General features: G+C 36.0%; 1 protein-coding gene and 1 long non-coding RNA gene across 10 annotated transcripts in view; one reads left to right on the top strand and one right to left on the bottom strand.

Annotated features, from left to right (window-relative positions):
- Positions 1 to 14,821, bottom strand: part of LOC112160000 (gamma-aminobutyric acid receptor subunit gamma-3) — a 135,851-nt gene that overhangs the window by 26,524 nt on the left and 94,506 nt on the right. Inside the window, exons 7-8 of the mRNA XM_024294298.2 lie at positions 6,922 to 7,004; positions 1,871 to 2,008 (exon numbers count right to left, since the gene is read on the bottom strand). Of these exons, the coding sequence (XP_024150066.1) occupies positions 1,871 to 2,008; positions 6,922 to 7,004 (221 nt within the window). The remainder of the gene's footprint in view (positions 1 to 1,870; positions 2,009 to 6,921; positions 7,005 to 14,821) is intronic.
- LOC112160001 overlaps positions 1 to 14,821 on the top strand; it is a 135,367-nt gene that overhangs the window by 82,344 nt on the left and 38,202 nt on the right. For 3 of the 9 annotated variants that reach the window (XR_004949178.1, XR_004949172.1, XR_004949176.1), the window contains one exon: positions 344 to 1,859. The exons of the other annotated variants lie outside the window; for them this stretch is intronic. This is a non-coding gene — a long non-coding RNA (uncharacterized LOC112160001). Of the gene's footprint in view, positions 1 to 343; positions 1,860 to 14,821 lie in introns of those variants that run through there. 9 annotated transcript variants of the gene reach the window in all.

Raw genomic sequence — 14,821 nt, 5'->3', positions numbered from 1 at the left:
AGAAAATTAGTTTGGTTGTTTTGACAGTGCAGCTGGAGTCCAAACCATCAACGCGCCTCCGCAGAAATCTACAAATGTTCGCTTACTCATAAAAAACAAAAACGATGTTTTGGCAGCAGAAAACGTCAAATTGTTCTCCAGATAGAGAAAAAAAAAAGGCTGATCCAAACGCTTCACAACAATGAGACTCTTGTACTCTTTATTATCACTCTCATCCTCCAGTTCCTGAATATTCATGCATCTTTGAGGAAACGGAACCAGGTCACATTATGCAGATTCTTCCAAAGACATAAGCTGGTCCCACGTCAGATCAAGGTTAAACTTTGCCGTCTCTTCTCTATAGATCATGTCCACCTGTTGGAGCGACGACACTTCTGCCACCTTCTAAACGGCTTTCGTGAACGTGTCAAAATACGCAGCGAGCAACAGCCACGCTGGAAGGAACTGGAAAGGAGAAGGCGTGAATAATTAAACTTCCTTTTTAATCTTTAAACCTTGTGATTAATGGCAATGGAAAAACCTATTTGCACTTCCCCAGGAGGGGAATACTTATGAGCTTTGAGATTGTACTGATATGATTACATTTGTGGGTACAGCACTAATGTTAACCTGAGCAACGCGAGGAAACTTGGAGGCCCTAAAGAGTGTCTGTAATTTACCAGGGAGGTCCAGAGCTCGGCTATTGTCTGCTGTGTTTGACGACGTTCTAAGCTTTTTTAAGATTTTCTAAATATGTCCTCTATTATTGTAGCCGAATATCCAGCTTGTTTTTCCTATAAACCTTTTATAATAAAAAAGAAACAACTAATCGACTTACTATTAAGTTAGTTGTTGACTATTTCAATAATTGATTAGTTGTTGACTAATCGTAGCAGCCCTAGATGGGCCGATATAATTTTTTCTGGCTGATAACCAATATTTCCTCTGCAACTGTGGTTGATATTTGCTAATATTCAATTATCTACAATAACACCAAGTTTAAATTTTTGTTTCTTTATAAGAAATGCACACTTTTCTTTTACTGTACGATCATAATATACTTGACCTTTTTAAGATACAGCAAGGGATCTCATAGGAACAAGAATCACTTGAAAACTTAGAAAATATTCCTGAAAACATTTAGACTATTTACTGACTATCAGACACAACTGTAAATCATAAGCTTTCCATTGCCAGGTTTCCATTAGGAACAACATGTACCCCAATCAAATTTAAAATATACATGAAAAACAATTGCTGACTATAAACATAAGCTTCCCAGAGATAAAAGTATCTGTTACCATGTCAAAAATAAAGAGTATCTGAAAACAGAACAATAACGGTGGATTTTTTTTTTTTTTTTAGTATTTGTCCGAAACCGATAAACTCAAAAAAATGCAAATATTGGCTGATACCGATACTTACATCGATATGTCGCCCATCCTTAACAAAAACCCTCAAAAAGATAATAAACATAGAGATTTTGTCATCACCAAATGTTGAAATCTCATTGAACAGAAACACATATTTCTCGATCACTAATCAGAATCCACTTGATGAAAATTCCTCTCTGTCAGCTGTCCTCTGTGAAACAAACCCCTAATTTCACATTTGTCTAGTTAATCTCTGCTTCCATTTTAATTTAGTTTCATTTAGTGACTCCACTGCAATAAATACCTCAATATAAAAAGAGATGCAGACATTTTTAAGGCAAACAATTCCTAATTTTAAAATATTTTTTTTTTTGTCTTTTCAGCTTTATGCTTTGTTGTACGTTCACATGTGACATCCCATCTATGAGTGTAATTAAAGAAAACAAATCCACGTTTTAATCCATTCTCCACAGTGGAAGTGTTTCCCCTAATCCTTTGCTTCCCGCTGCTTCTCTTACCGGCTGTGGTTGTGAGCACGTCGGTTGTGTTTCTCAGCCCCATGAAGTCAAACTGATACAGTCTCCAGTATTTCTGGTCCGAAGTTTCCACAGAGTTTCTCTTCCACTTGTAGATAATCTCGTCCCGTGGGTACCCGTCTACGAGACACAAACAAACTTGGTTCAAGTCTTTCTCTATCAGACGTTTTAGTAAATTCATTTATTTCTGAGACTTAGAGAGGAGTTTATTCTATCATTTTATTCTGTTGTAAGATCACTTTTTACTACTACCATTCACTTTTAGTTTAAATTCCACTCAGGTCGGAGTAAAAATAATTCAAGAAATAGCTCTATGAGAAACAAGGGAACACATGGAGGTTGGATTTTCCTAGAAAGCACAACGGCCTCCGTCTGTCACTGTGTTAAAACAGCTCATTTTCTCACAGCACAATGAGAAACAGCCGTCACATAAAGTGTTGAGCCCTCTGGTACAGACCTGACTAATGATGTAAACGGCCTCATTTTGAAGATAATCATCAATAACCAACGGGGGAAAAATCCAATAACACTTGAAGTTTTAGGGCTAACAGGTTGGCCAACATTATCTCTGTTTTATGTTCCGTTTTCTTAATAATATTATTTTTATTAGTTAAGTTTAGGAATTATCTGTAGTAATTGAAAACTCATCAAGACAACTTCCATAAGTCAATATAAAAGTTGACACATTTGAGCACATTCACTTAAATGTTAAGCAGGTTTTTCCAATAGTTTAATCCTATTTTTAAATATTATTACTGTTGAATATGACCATTTTAAAAAATATATATATATATATTTAAAACATTACATTTTGCACATACATGGACAAAGTAAAATATATGCATCAATAAAAAAAAAAGGATTGAAGCTTTTTAAATCTTTTTTTTGGACATCCTTTGGTTAATCAGTGAATTGACAGAATGAAACCCCGCCCACATTACCAAAACCCTCATTTGACTGCAGAGAAATTTAACATCTTTCATTTTCTCTGAAAATATGTACTGTTGTGAAAAACATTAAATGAACCTCAGGGTGTATTCAGACCATTGACTGTATAAGTAAGAACTGGACATAATAAGTGTTGAGGTCCCCCATAGGAAATGCATTACCTCCAGTCCTCACGATATCAGCCCAGAACCATCGCCGTCACTTCCTGATACGTCTACCGCCACAATGTAACCGATCACCATCCATCAAGACTGGTTACTCTGAGTCGGTCTAAATTATGTTTTTAAAGGAACATGTGCTCCCAGAAACGATTATTTTAATAGTCGACTAAACACCAATTTAGCCGCTAAAGATCCTAGTGCTGATAGCTAAAAATGCGGAAGTTGATAGCCAGGTAAAATATTAGTTAAATGCCAAATTAGACCTATAAAACAGAAAAAAAAGCCGTACGTAGCCAAAACAGCTAGCTTGTAGCTGAAATATTAGTTAAACTCCAAATTAGCCTAAAATATTTTTCAAAAATCATAAATTAGCCAATTGGTAAACTTAAAAATTGCCTAAAAATAAAAAAAAATGAAGTGCACTCCGGCGTCTATATCACTGCTATTCCACAAACATGCACAAAGTTAGCGTGTCTAAGCGCAAGTGGAAGATTTTTACATTTTTTTACGTGTGGCATGGCCGTCAAATCCTGTGGGTCGGGGCCTTAACTTCGTAACTTAATATCCCATGATCACCAGCTACGGTGGCAGTTTTGGTGCAGTTTGTCCACGCCGGGAGTGGATTGTATTCAGACTGAAGAATTACAGGCCAAACCGAAGCCCAGTCCGATTGGAAACAAACTGAGACCACCTCAACAGACGGGTCTGAGAGCGGTCGCTGGTCCCGGACCAGGGTCCTTTTGGGTGTATTCAGACTGAGACTTTGTTCCAGATTATCAAGGGAAACGAACTCTGTTAATCAAAGCAAACGCATCAAGTGTGAATACACCCTCAGATTGTTGAAACATTGTGTTAAAGAGAAAAGCAAATTAAAAAATGTGTTATTTTTCTGAATTTATATTTACGACAAGAATAAATGACACAAAATAAACAAGATCAGTGAGCTCCTCATCCATCAGACGTTAATGTCATATCTGCGTTATGGTGATGAGAATGAACATTTTAGAGGCTTCCCCACTGATGGAGGACTATGTGTAAACAGTGGAGATAAGTGAGGGCTAATAGTGGCTTGGTTATCAGCTGTCATGGCCGTACTCTCCGTGACTCTTCGTCTCTCTCCTCCTCCACAGCAGATCCTGAGCTCACAAACCATCTGCTGTGGAATATGCCACTCGCAGGCAAAGTTTGGTTAGGACTGGTGGAGAAAGCTTCATCTGTTCCTCCAACTGCATGAAGCCACATTTTCCTAAAGAGTCGAGTCAAACAAGCAGACGTGTTGAAATATTCAGGCTAAAAAACTGCACTGAAAGTTTCACTTTTCTAAAATCATCCTGAAAAGTTGATTACTCATGGCTATATTGAATAATATTCTTCAAAAAAAAGAGTAAACTTTAATATTTAAAACAGTGGCTGCTCATTTATTGACATAACAGATTTAATTTCATCTACTGGGAGCGTAGAAAAAAAAGCTCCTTTCAGTGAGAGCAGAAGCTTAATGGCAGCCTATTTACGGTCGATAGCTTTCTCCGCTAACGACGGCCGTTACCGCCGCTTCTCATCACGCTGCAAACAAACTGAATGCATGTTTGATCATTATTAATGGATGGAGCTGTTGTAATCAGCAATGACAAACGTGGACGAAGCAGGTGATGAGATTTTCCTCAAACCAAAAAAAAAAAAAAAAGGAGGGTCATTTGTTGCTTTTAAAAGTCTGGGTATTGAGGAGCAAATAGTGCATGTAAATATTGTTGGGAGTCTTCGATATAAAGGACTAAAATAAAGGCTCCTAGTGCTTAATAGACGAGCACCAACAGTTTTCTTTACAGGAAAATAAGGTTGCATTTAGCGCTGTAAAAATGAGAAATGATGTCCTTCAACGCCACTCTTGATCATCTCCATTCAACCAAGGTTTTGCTTTTTCTTTTTTTTTTTTTCTGAGCAGCAGACCATTTGAAAGTCTGCTTTACATTTGAAGCTACATCTACTTTCTGATTTCAGAAGTTCTAAAAAAAAAAATCAGTCATTTCCTCTAATAAAATTTAAGAAAAAGTCTCTAGTTTAAAGAAATCTTTATTAATGCATCACAAATCCACCTTTTCTGGAAAATCTTTAACTTAAGTTTGTATTTTTCCCCTCTTATTTTGAAGTTGCTGTTGAGTTAAGCCACATGGACTTTGGCAAGTGTATGGGGGGGGGAAAAAAAGCACACTAACTTTTATCACACATTTCCTCTACTGAAATTTGAGAAAAAAATAATCTAGTCTGGAAAAATCTTTTTTTTTTAGTCAAGTTTTTTTCACCTCTTATTTTGAAGTCTCTTTTCAGTTAAGGCAGATGTGCTTAAAAAAAAGCTGCACACGTAACCTTTATCAGTCATTTAATTTGAGGATATTTGAGAAAAAAAAGTTTGGAGAAATCTTTCATGTTTGACCATTTACCTTTTTCTGAAGCATTTTTTTTCCCTCTTAATTTAAAGTTCCTTTACAGTTTAGACACATGTATTTTGGTAAGTGTATTGAATAAATTCACACTAACCCTTACCAGTCATTCCTCTACCGAAATTTGAGAAAATATAATCTAGTCTGGAGACATTTTTTATGAAGGAACATCAATTTTTTTAAAAGCTTTTTCCCAATTATTTTAAGTTTCTTTTCAGTTTGGAAAAAAAGAGCCTCACAATAACCCTCATCAGCCCTTTAATGAAATTTGAGAAAATATAATTTAGTCTGGAAAAATCTTAAATGCAGGAACATTTAATTTCTATATTTTTAGTCAAGTTTTTTCCCCCATCTGATTAAAAAGTTTCATTTCAGTTAAGGAACATGTACTTTAAAAAAAACACTCTACCTTCATCAGTCATTTACCCTCATAAAATTTGATAGAAAAAAATTACTTAGCTTAAAGAAATCCTTCGTGTTGGACAATAATAAATAAAAATATTCTGGAGCATTTTTGATTTTTTTTTTTTTTACATCTTACCCTCTTATTTTGAAGTACCAAAACAGTTTACACACTTTAGTATTTTGGTAAGTTTGCCGAAAAAAATGCCCACGAACCCTTAGTCATTTCCTCTAATAAAATTTTAAAATAAAAATAAATAACTAAATAAAATAAAAATCTAGTATATAGAAATTGGACTATAAATTTACATTATCTGAAGCATTTCTTTATTTTTTTTTTTTTGTACTTCTTTCCCTCTTATTTTGAAATACCGTTTTACCTTTATTAGTCATTTACTCTGATGAAATTTGAAAGTAAAAAAGTTTGTAGTTTGGAGAAATATTCCGTGCTGAACCAAAAAATAAACCTTTTCTGGAAGGTTTTTGAGTTTTATTGTAGGAATTCTTGCCCTCTTACTTTGAAGTTTCTTTACAGTTTAGGCACAGATACCGTGGTGATTTTATATTTTGAAAAAGCACACAAACCCCTTATCAGTCATTTCCTCTAATGAAATTTTAAAAAATATAATCTGGTCTTGAAAAGTAATGTCAGATTTTTACAATTTTTTTAAGACATGTTTTTTTCCCCTCTTATTTTGTAGTTTCTTTTCAGTTTAGGTGCATGGATCTTTAAAAAAAACACATTAACCCTTAACCTATTTACTCAGACGAAATTTTGGGTAAAACAAGTGTCTATTTTGGAGAAATATTTTGTGTTTGACCATACATTGACCTTTACTGAAACATTTTTGATATTTGTTTTGTACTTCTACTTATTTTGAAGTGCCTTTTTACCTTCATCAGTCATTTCCTGTGATATAATCAGAAATAAATACATAGTAATAATAATGTGGACCATACGTTTTTGATTTTTTGGGTACAACTTCTCTTATTTTGTAGTTCCTTTACAGTTTAGGCACATATACTTGGCTAAGTGTATTTGTCAGCGTTTGCATTGGGCATGCAGGTTACAGCCAATACTCACAGCTGGAGAAGACCAGAGGACAGGAGTGTTCATCCATAGGGAAATTATGGAGCTGCAGCTGGCATTCGGCGTTGATGGTCATCCTGCACGGCGAACACAGACAGACTCAGACAAAGATATTCCAGGCACGGAAATTGCTTTGGATGGTCCCGTTTCTTGGACCGTAAAGCGTCCAGACAGGACTCATCAGCTGGTTGCTGGTTTTGTGCCTTTTTTGCTGTATGAAGCCGCGGCTTTAAAGCAGATGGTGTGGGATCACACTCGATTGCACGGTTGATGTGCGAAATTGCTCAAAATGACAGAACTGCTTCATCATTGTTAGACGAGTCTTTTCATCCAGGTGAGAGCCCAGAGGCTCATCCGCCTCTGAAATCCCGGAAATTTTACTTTGGTCACTGAACAAGTCAGTTCAGCAGATGGGTTTCTTTTTTCGTTTCCAAACCGTAAATCCAAGTTTACCTCTCTTGTTTTTATTCATTGTTTAAGCGGCTTTAAAACTGAGAAGATTCAGACTCAAATCACGCAGTTTCAAAACTTCACTCATCGGGAAAGATGGAGAACATAAAAGCAGCAGGAATCATGGAGGATGAGGGAGATGCATCAACGTGCCCCTTCACGACTTAATACGCTTTTAATGAAACAACAATTTAAAATTTCATCTGCAGAATTTAAATTGGTAGTGGAACAGTTTGAGGCCACAAGTTTATATCGTCTATTTTTAGTTTTGGAGTCAAATCTGTCCTTTTATGGAGCTGTCGCAGTTGCCTCAGCTGAGTTTGCAGTAATGCATCTTCTGCTACAGCTGATGCGGGTCTTCTTCAGAGTCCATGGAATCGTAATTATTCTAGCCAATGTCTCACAGACACAGTTTCCACCTCCAGCAACTGACTGACTAGAACATCTACTTTTCTGGTATTTTGCTCAAATTTTCAACAATGAAAAGCAAACCGTGAAAAATTAGCTAAAGATCTTTAGAATTTTTGACACGTATGGAAGATGCTATTCACAGCAATTAAAGTAGGCATCATTAAGCTTATGTAAAAGTGAGACCATGCACATTTGGAATGCGCCCTCCACCTCTTGAATCAACAACAAACTCAAAGATTATCCCTACTGAAATATAACGTCATAATGTAACATCAGTGAATAGTTCAGTGTTGGTTTTTCTACAGACGTTGGAAATGGCTGAAACCATCAGATGATGATAATTAGCAGCAGATTTAGCTGCAGGGTTGAGCGGAGCTGCAAGGTTAGGCTACTGCGAGATCAAACCGATTCTTAAAAGATAAATGAGGTTTTAACAATAATTGATGCTTCAGCGCTGTAGTCGTATAAACTCAGTTGAGGAGGTAATTCTCCAGTACCTATTGTATCATTATTAATAAAGACAAATAGAAGCTAAAAGCTCTTTCCTGAGCAGCATGTTAATGTTGATCCACCAGTGAATAACACAAGCTTTTATGGGTAACCTCCAAAGCTCATGGCCATAATCAAAGTTAAATCTGCTCTTTCGGGTTATGGGTTTAAGCTTTAGAGCAATTATGCTTTTGGCTTTTCCTTCTGAAAGTCCCACTCCGATCATCTTTTGATCTATTTTCAAAGTGTGTGTTTCCATTGTAAAATGGACCCATTAAACAGTACCAAACCGTATCTCTTGGTGGATTGGGACGGTTGGGGTGGAGTCGCTGGAGCCACCCGCTGATTGTCAGAAAGTGATGACGACATTAGAAAGTGCCAATAAAGTGTTAATTTAAGCTAACGTTTCCAACCTTCGTAATCCTCTTTAAGGCGGTATTCATTGTAGCTGTAACTTCAGAACTGAGAGAGGAAATCCCACTGCAGACGATCACGGTTAACCTCTGCAAATCCGGTTTGTTGGGTTCAAATTTTTGCGGACGCCGCAGCTGAATAAGGGGGGGATTACTGTGGACCACATGTGTCAAAGTTAAGGCTAATTACATCCGGCCCTCCAGATCTTTTTATTTAATTGTTATTAATGGCCCGATGTTATATTGCACTTATTTCTAACTTGTACAATTTTGACAAAAAAATAATTTTATGAAGAGTAAAATATTGAAAGATATTTAAGGTTTAAGTTGATTTATTATGGAATAATATTTCTGCAATTTTTATTATTTTAATTATTTGATTATGTTAAAAAGTGACGGTTTTAAATTTTTAAAAATTGGCATTCTGCTAGTGTTTTGGACTGCTTTGGCATTTTAAGATTTTTAGCCTATTTTGCAGATTAGCTAATATTCAGCTACATGCTAGCTTTTTTTTTGTTTTGTTTTTTTTGTTTATTTAGGCTTTTCCCCCTTTTTTGGCTATTCTGAAGTGCAGCTATTTTTTCAGCTACATGCTAGCTGTTTTGGCTAACCTAAGCTGTTTTTTTAAGCTAATTTGGCATTTAGTTAACATTTTAGCTGGTTATCAGCTTCAGCGTTTTGAGCCATTAGCTTTTAACATTTTTAGCTATCAATTTCAGCATCTTCAGCTATCAGCGTTAGCATCTTTAGTGACCAATTTCAGCTTACAGCATTCACACTAGCATTATCGCAGGTAATCCTATATCTGTAGTTCATAATTGTGTTAAAAAGTTACAGTTTTAAAAAGGTAGTTTTAGAGTGTTCAATAAATGTTTATCCTGTTCAGCCAACGACTTAAGGTGTCTTTTGGATTTTGGCCCCCTGTGCGATTGAGCTCGACACCCCTGCTGTAGTTCCTATATAAATGATGGGTTATTGCATCGACCTTTGTGAGTTCGGAGTTTTGTGAGGTCAGCAGCAGATCCTGTAGCTGCAGCCATCTTGTAGCCATTGGTAGTTACCGCTCCTGGATCGCACCTGAGCTGTAACGCTAGCAATGGGAGCCTAGGGTTACTGTACTGTAATGGACTCCTCAGTGGAAACAAGGCCTGAGATTATCCCGTTTTTAGTAAAACTAAATTTTTAAAAAGTGCTGTTTTCTTAGAAATAGTTTATGCAAAGAAGTGGGAGTTCATCAAAAATGTGTCATTGGTGTGGAGCAACCCCCAGTTTCCTGTGACCTATTTGTTTACACACTCACTGTACATCAAAATAAATAATATAAAAACAACCACAATAATGTAAATTAATCAATTTCTGTTCCTTTGATCTAACATGATCAATCTGTCTGAGGTAAGTTGGGTAAGTAGAAATGTCAGAATGAAGAAGAGCAGGGAGCTTGTGTTTTTTATGTCACAAATACTTTTTCAAAACTGCTCCTGATTCACGATTTGAATAAAGAAATACCGTATTTTTCGGACTATAAGTCGCACCGGAGTATAAGTCGCAGGGGCCAAAAAATGCATAATGAAGAAGAAAAAACCATACATAAGTCGCACTGGAGTATAAGTCGCATTTTTTTCAAGTAATTTATTTTACAAACTAGTTGAAAAAAACAATATTACATCATCCTGGAAGGTAAGTTATAACATTCATAAGTGAAGAGAAAACAGGCTGAATATGTGTCAACACATATTCACATATTAGCATCATGAAAAAAACGAAAAGGTGTAGCATTTATATAACATAACAGTTTTATTTAACTATAGCCTCAAGAACTCATCAACTTTGTATCTTTACTGTAATTAATTGCACGCAATCTCACTCCATATCACTAAATCCGTTAAATTCTTCGTCCTCTGTGTCACGTCTGAATAACTAAAGTAAATAAAGTAATTGCATAGATCACCATAAGAGGGCACTCTAGACTTACGGTCCATATCTCATCATTAAAAATTCGTATATAAGTCGCACTGGAGTATAAGTCGCAGGGACATTCAATCTATGAAAAAAACCGCGACTTATAGTCCGGAAAATACGGTACTTAAATTTTTAGCTCTACTTTCTTTATACAAGTCCTCCATCCCCAAAATACAGCAAGAACATGTTAAAAACATGACTTTCATTGGCATGGGTTTTTAAATTCAGAAATGAAGGTTGTTTGAAGCTGCAGGAATTAGAGAAGCTTAGAGTGGAGTGTTCAGTAAAGACTAAGAGAAAATGTTAGCTTTTCAGGGAGGTTTCTACTTTAAAATATTCAGAAAAGAAAGCTGAAAAACAGAAGTTTTGCTTAAAAAAAAAAAAAAGTTTGTGTTAAAATTATAACCAACAGCTCAAGGTTTTGCTTTTTAAACTACAGAAACTTTCACTTTCCCCCCCAAATGCCAATCCATCAGATATTAGATGTTCCATATCCACCAGTGTTCAAGCTAAACCATTAAACCTGTGTTGCATTTATTGTTTTACATGATGGGGGGGGGTTGCCAGCACCGAAATGAGCGGCTTGCTCATGTCAGACTTGTCACGCTGCGTTCACATTCCTCCCTGCAGTGAACGGAGGCGCATCTAACTTGGAGGAAAGTGGATCTTGTTTCGTCTCTGAGGAATATCGGCAGAGTGGAGCTGCTTTAGGCAATCATCTATTTTTCAGGGTTTTTATTCTTTCTGCTACCACGTTTGGAGGCTTTTCTATAACTTGTTGATGTCATTCTCTGATGCCTCAACATGGGAAACCAAGCAAGAATATTCTGGACTGTCCTCATGTTGTTGCCATGTAGACTTAAGAATCTTTTTTTGTGAAAAGAACTAAACATACAAGTCCGACTGTTCTGGTGCTGAAGTTTCTTGTAGTCTGGTGAACCAGAAACGAGGACATGACTTGAAGCTGCATCAAAAGAGCTTATTTTATTTATTTCTTTTTACCTTTAGGCAATAACTGTCAACTGTATGGAGGTCTTTTCCTGGTTTAACGCTGTGTTAAATTTACAGTACAGTAAAAGGAGGATAGGCACATTAATTAATCCCTTAGGCTTCTTTTTCTAAGGACAAAAGTGACATGGAGTCACAATAAAAACACTTAACCCAGATTTGTCACCAAATAGTTTAAAAACTGAATGTATCACATAGATGTTGCAAAATTGATGTAATAAATGCAGAAATCAGAAGTTTAGGATGAAGTAGTTTCAGAAGCTTTCTAGAGATGATGCCAAGACCGTCCAAGTAAGGATGGGGGGTTCAAGCCCCACTTAAACCCACTTAAATTAAAGTGGAGCTTGAACCCCCCTAACCTCACTCAGAGTGATGAAGCTCCTTGAATGAGTGGGGAAATGTTTCAAGTCGTCACCTGGATGAATGAGAGCTATACAAGATGCATAGGATGGACTTTTCCCCAATATTTACAAACAAACATTGTTTATTAAAGTTTCTCTCGGCGCAAGATCTAAAGCAGGGGTGTCAAACTCAATCGCACAAGGGGCCAAAATCCAAAATACACCTTAGGTTGCGGGCCAAACAGGATAAACATTTATTAAACACTCTAAAACTACATTTATGAAACTTTAAAACCGTAACTTTTAAACATAATTATGAACTAGATATATAGTATTACCTATGATAATGCTAGTGTGAATAATGTAAGATGAATTTGGCCGCTAAAGATGCTGAAATTGATAGCTAAAATCACCGAAGCTAATAGCTAAAAACGCTAAAGCTGATAGCTAGATAAAATATTAGCTAAATGCCAAATTAGCCCAAAAAAATTGAAAAACTTAGCTTAGCCAAAACAGCTAGCATGTAGCTGAAATATTAGCTAAACTCCAAAATAACCTGAAGTTTCTTAGTAAATGCCAAAATAGTCCAAAAAGCTAGCAGAATGCTAATTTTTTAAACTTTAAAACCATAATTTGTTTACATAATTATGAATAATAAACAGGCAGGAATATTATTCCAGAATAAATCAACTTAAATCTTAAATAACTTTCAATATTTTATTCTCCATAAAAATATATTTTGTCAAAAATATACAGGTTAAGATAACATTGGGCCATTAATAACAATAAAATAAAATGATTTGGAGGGCCGGATCGATTTACCCGGAGGGCCGGATCTGGCCCCCGGGCCTTGACTTTGACACGTGTGATCTAAAGTATCACACTAAAGTTGAACGGAAAAGATTGTTTTACAATCCAATTGTAATCCAATGGTTTAATCTGCATTCATTTCTGCATCATTTAAATCAACTTTTTGTTGATGTACTCCGCCTTTGTTTTAACAAATGTCAAAGTTGCTTGTTGACGTTTGTCCAAAAGTGTGCTAACCTGAAGTTCCCGCCGCGTGTGGGAGGAGCTCCCGTCAAAAGCTTTTCTTGACCTCATCATGGAGGATGTGGATAGACGAGAGTTTAGGTTTATTTGTTTCAAAGAGCTCTACAAAAGCCTCGATGATCCTGTCTCCATGTGTAGTAAATTGTGGCTTCTTTTACTTTTTAAAAATACATAATATTGCTTTTTTTTACTAGATGCAATATGTCACTGTATTTTGTTTATGAGGGTATCCCAAGTATTTTTTTTATAAATTGGAAAACTTTGAGTTCAAAGATGTCAATAATGTTTTGTTTTAGAAATGAGCCTCACTGAGCAACATTTTTAATGTTATAAAATATCTGTGAATATATGTTTTGAAGTACTTTATACACGTTTTACTATTTTTGTTCTTTAAACTTTAAAAAATATATAATTGTAGGCGTTTATCTTGTTTTTTTTTTCCTTTTAACTGATCCAAATCGGGTCTATAAAATCAGGACACGATTTGAACCATGAATTTTGTGATCTGTTGCACCTCTAGTAGCGAAATAGGCTAAAAACACGTTCAACAACCCGCGTTTATTGCGTTCTTGCTCGCTGTGAACGTAGCTTAAAGGGTAACCAAACAGGGAAGTTGGAGGCTGACTCCACCTACAGAGGGGTGGGGCTTGGATGCAGGACTGTTACCGTTATTGGAGCTGCAGGTCATGACGTCTGACTTCTGAAACTTAAATGGTTTGACCAATCACAACATTCAACTGTAATAACTCAATTCAACCTATAGGGGGCAGCAAACAGATGGTTTTCAATTATTTTTTCAAGAGTTAAACAGGTTTATTTTAATTTATTAAAAAATTGGCAATGACCAACAGACAGCACTTTTAAAGCCCCATTTATAGAGGTCAGAAGCTAAAAAAAGTTTATTTAGGGTTTGGTTACCCTTTAAAATCAGGGTTAGAGGTTCTCTTAAAACCTTTTATTGCTCATTTTCTTGATTATCTTTAGTTTTAAAACAACTAAACTTCCTGTTCACTTTCATTTGGAGGGAACTGTACCTTTGATAGCGTTTTGGAACATCAGCCCACAAAGACAAACTGCATGGCGATGCTTTCCTCGGCAATGATGGAATGACTAATAAACCACCCAGAACTAATTTCTCCAGAGAGGAATAATGTTATCAAACTGTTGTTTTGTCTGGTAATAAGATGAATCCTTTTCCCTTTTTTAATTTCACTTTATTATGAAAAACATTTTGTTTTACCAAAGTATTACTTGAAACTGTGTTGGTAATACATTTTAACAGATAAACTTTGAGACTAGCAGAGGCAAAAAGAAGAGTTGATTCAACTCTAGCTGATTCAAAAAGATGGGATTTCTTATCAGGTTAAGTCTTAGACACGACCCTTATAGGTGCAGCAGGTTTTTGGATTGTCCAGGTCACATTTTAGGTGGAACGCAGGTCTTGCAGTTCCTTTAAGGCTCATACGACCACATCAAGAGGCGTCATGAAAATGGAGCGTTTGATTGTAAGTGTATCGTGAAGTATTTATAAGTTGCACACACTTATGACACATGGGTGACGATGTCGTATGGTGCCCTTAATCTACACTGTAGTTGTTAGTAATGCGCGAGTACCCAGTGTGTAGGTTATATGTAAATGCCAGGAGGACAGCCACAAAAACTACACTGTTAGTGTCTAAATTCCTCATTTCTAAAGATAAACTCACAAAGGCCACATTGAATCGTGTTTAAGCAGTCACTTTGATTAAAAGTCTACATAAATACACGTAA

Source organism: Oryzias melastigma, linkage group LG2 (genome assembly GCF_002922805.2).
Source record: "Oryzias melastigma strain HK-1 linkage group LG2, ASM292280v2, whole genome shotgun sequence".
Lineage (NCBI taxonomy): Eukaryota > Metazoa > Chordata > Actinopteri > Beloniformes > Adrianichthyidae > Oryzias > Oryzias melastigma.
The sequence above is the reverse complement of the archived record's forward strand: the minus strand, read 5'-3'. Positions and strand labels throughout refer to the sequence as shown.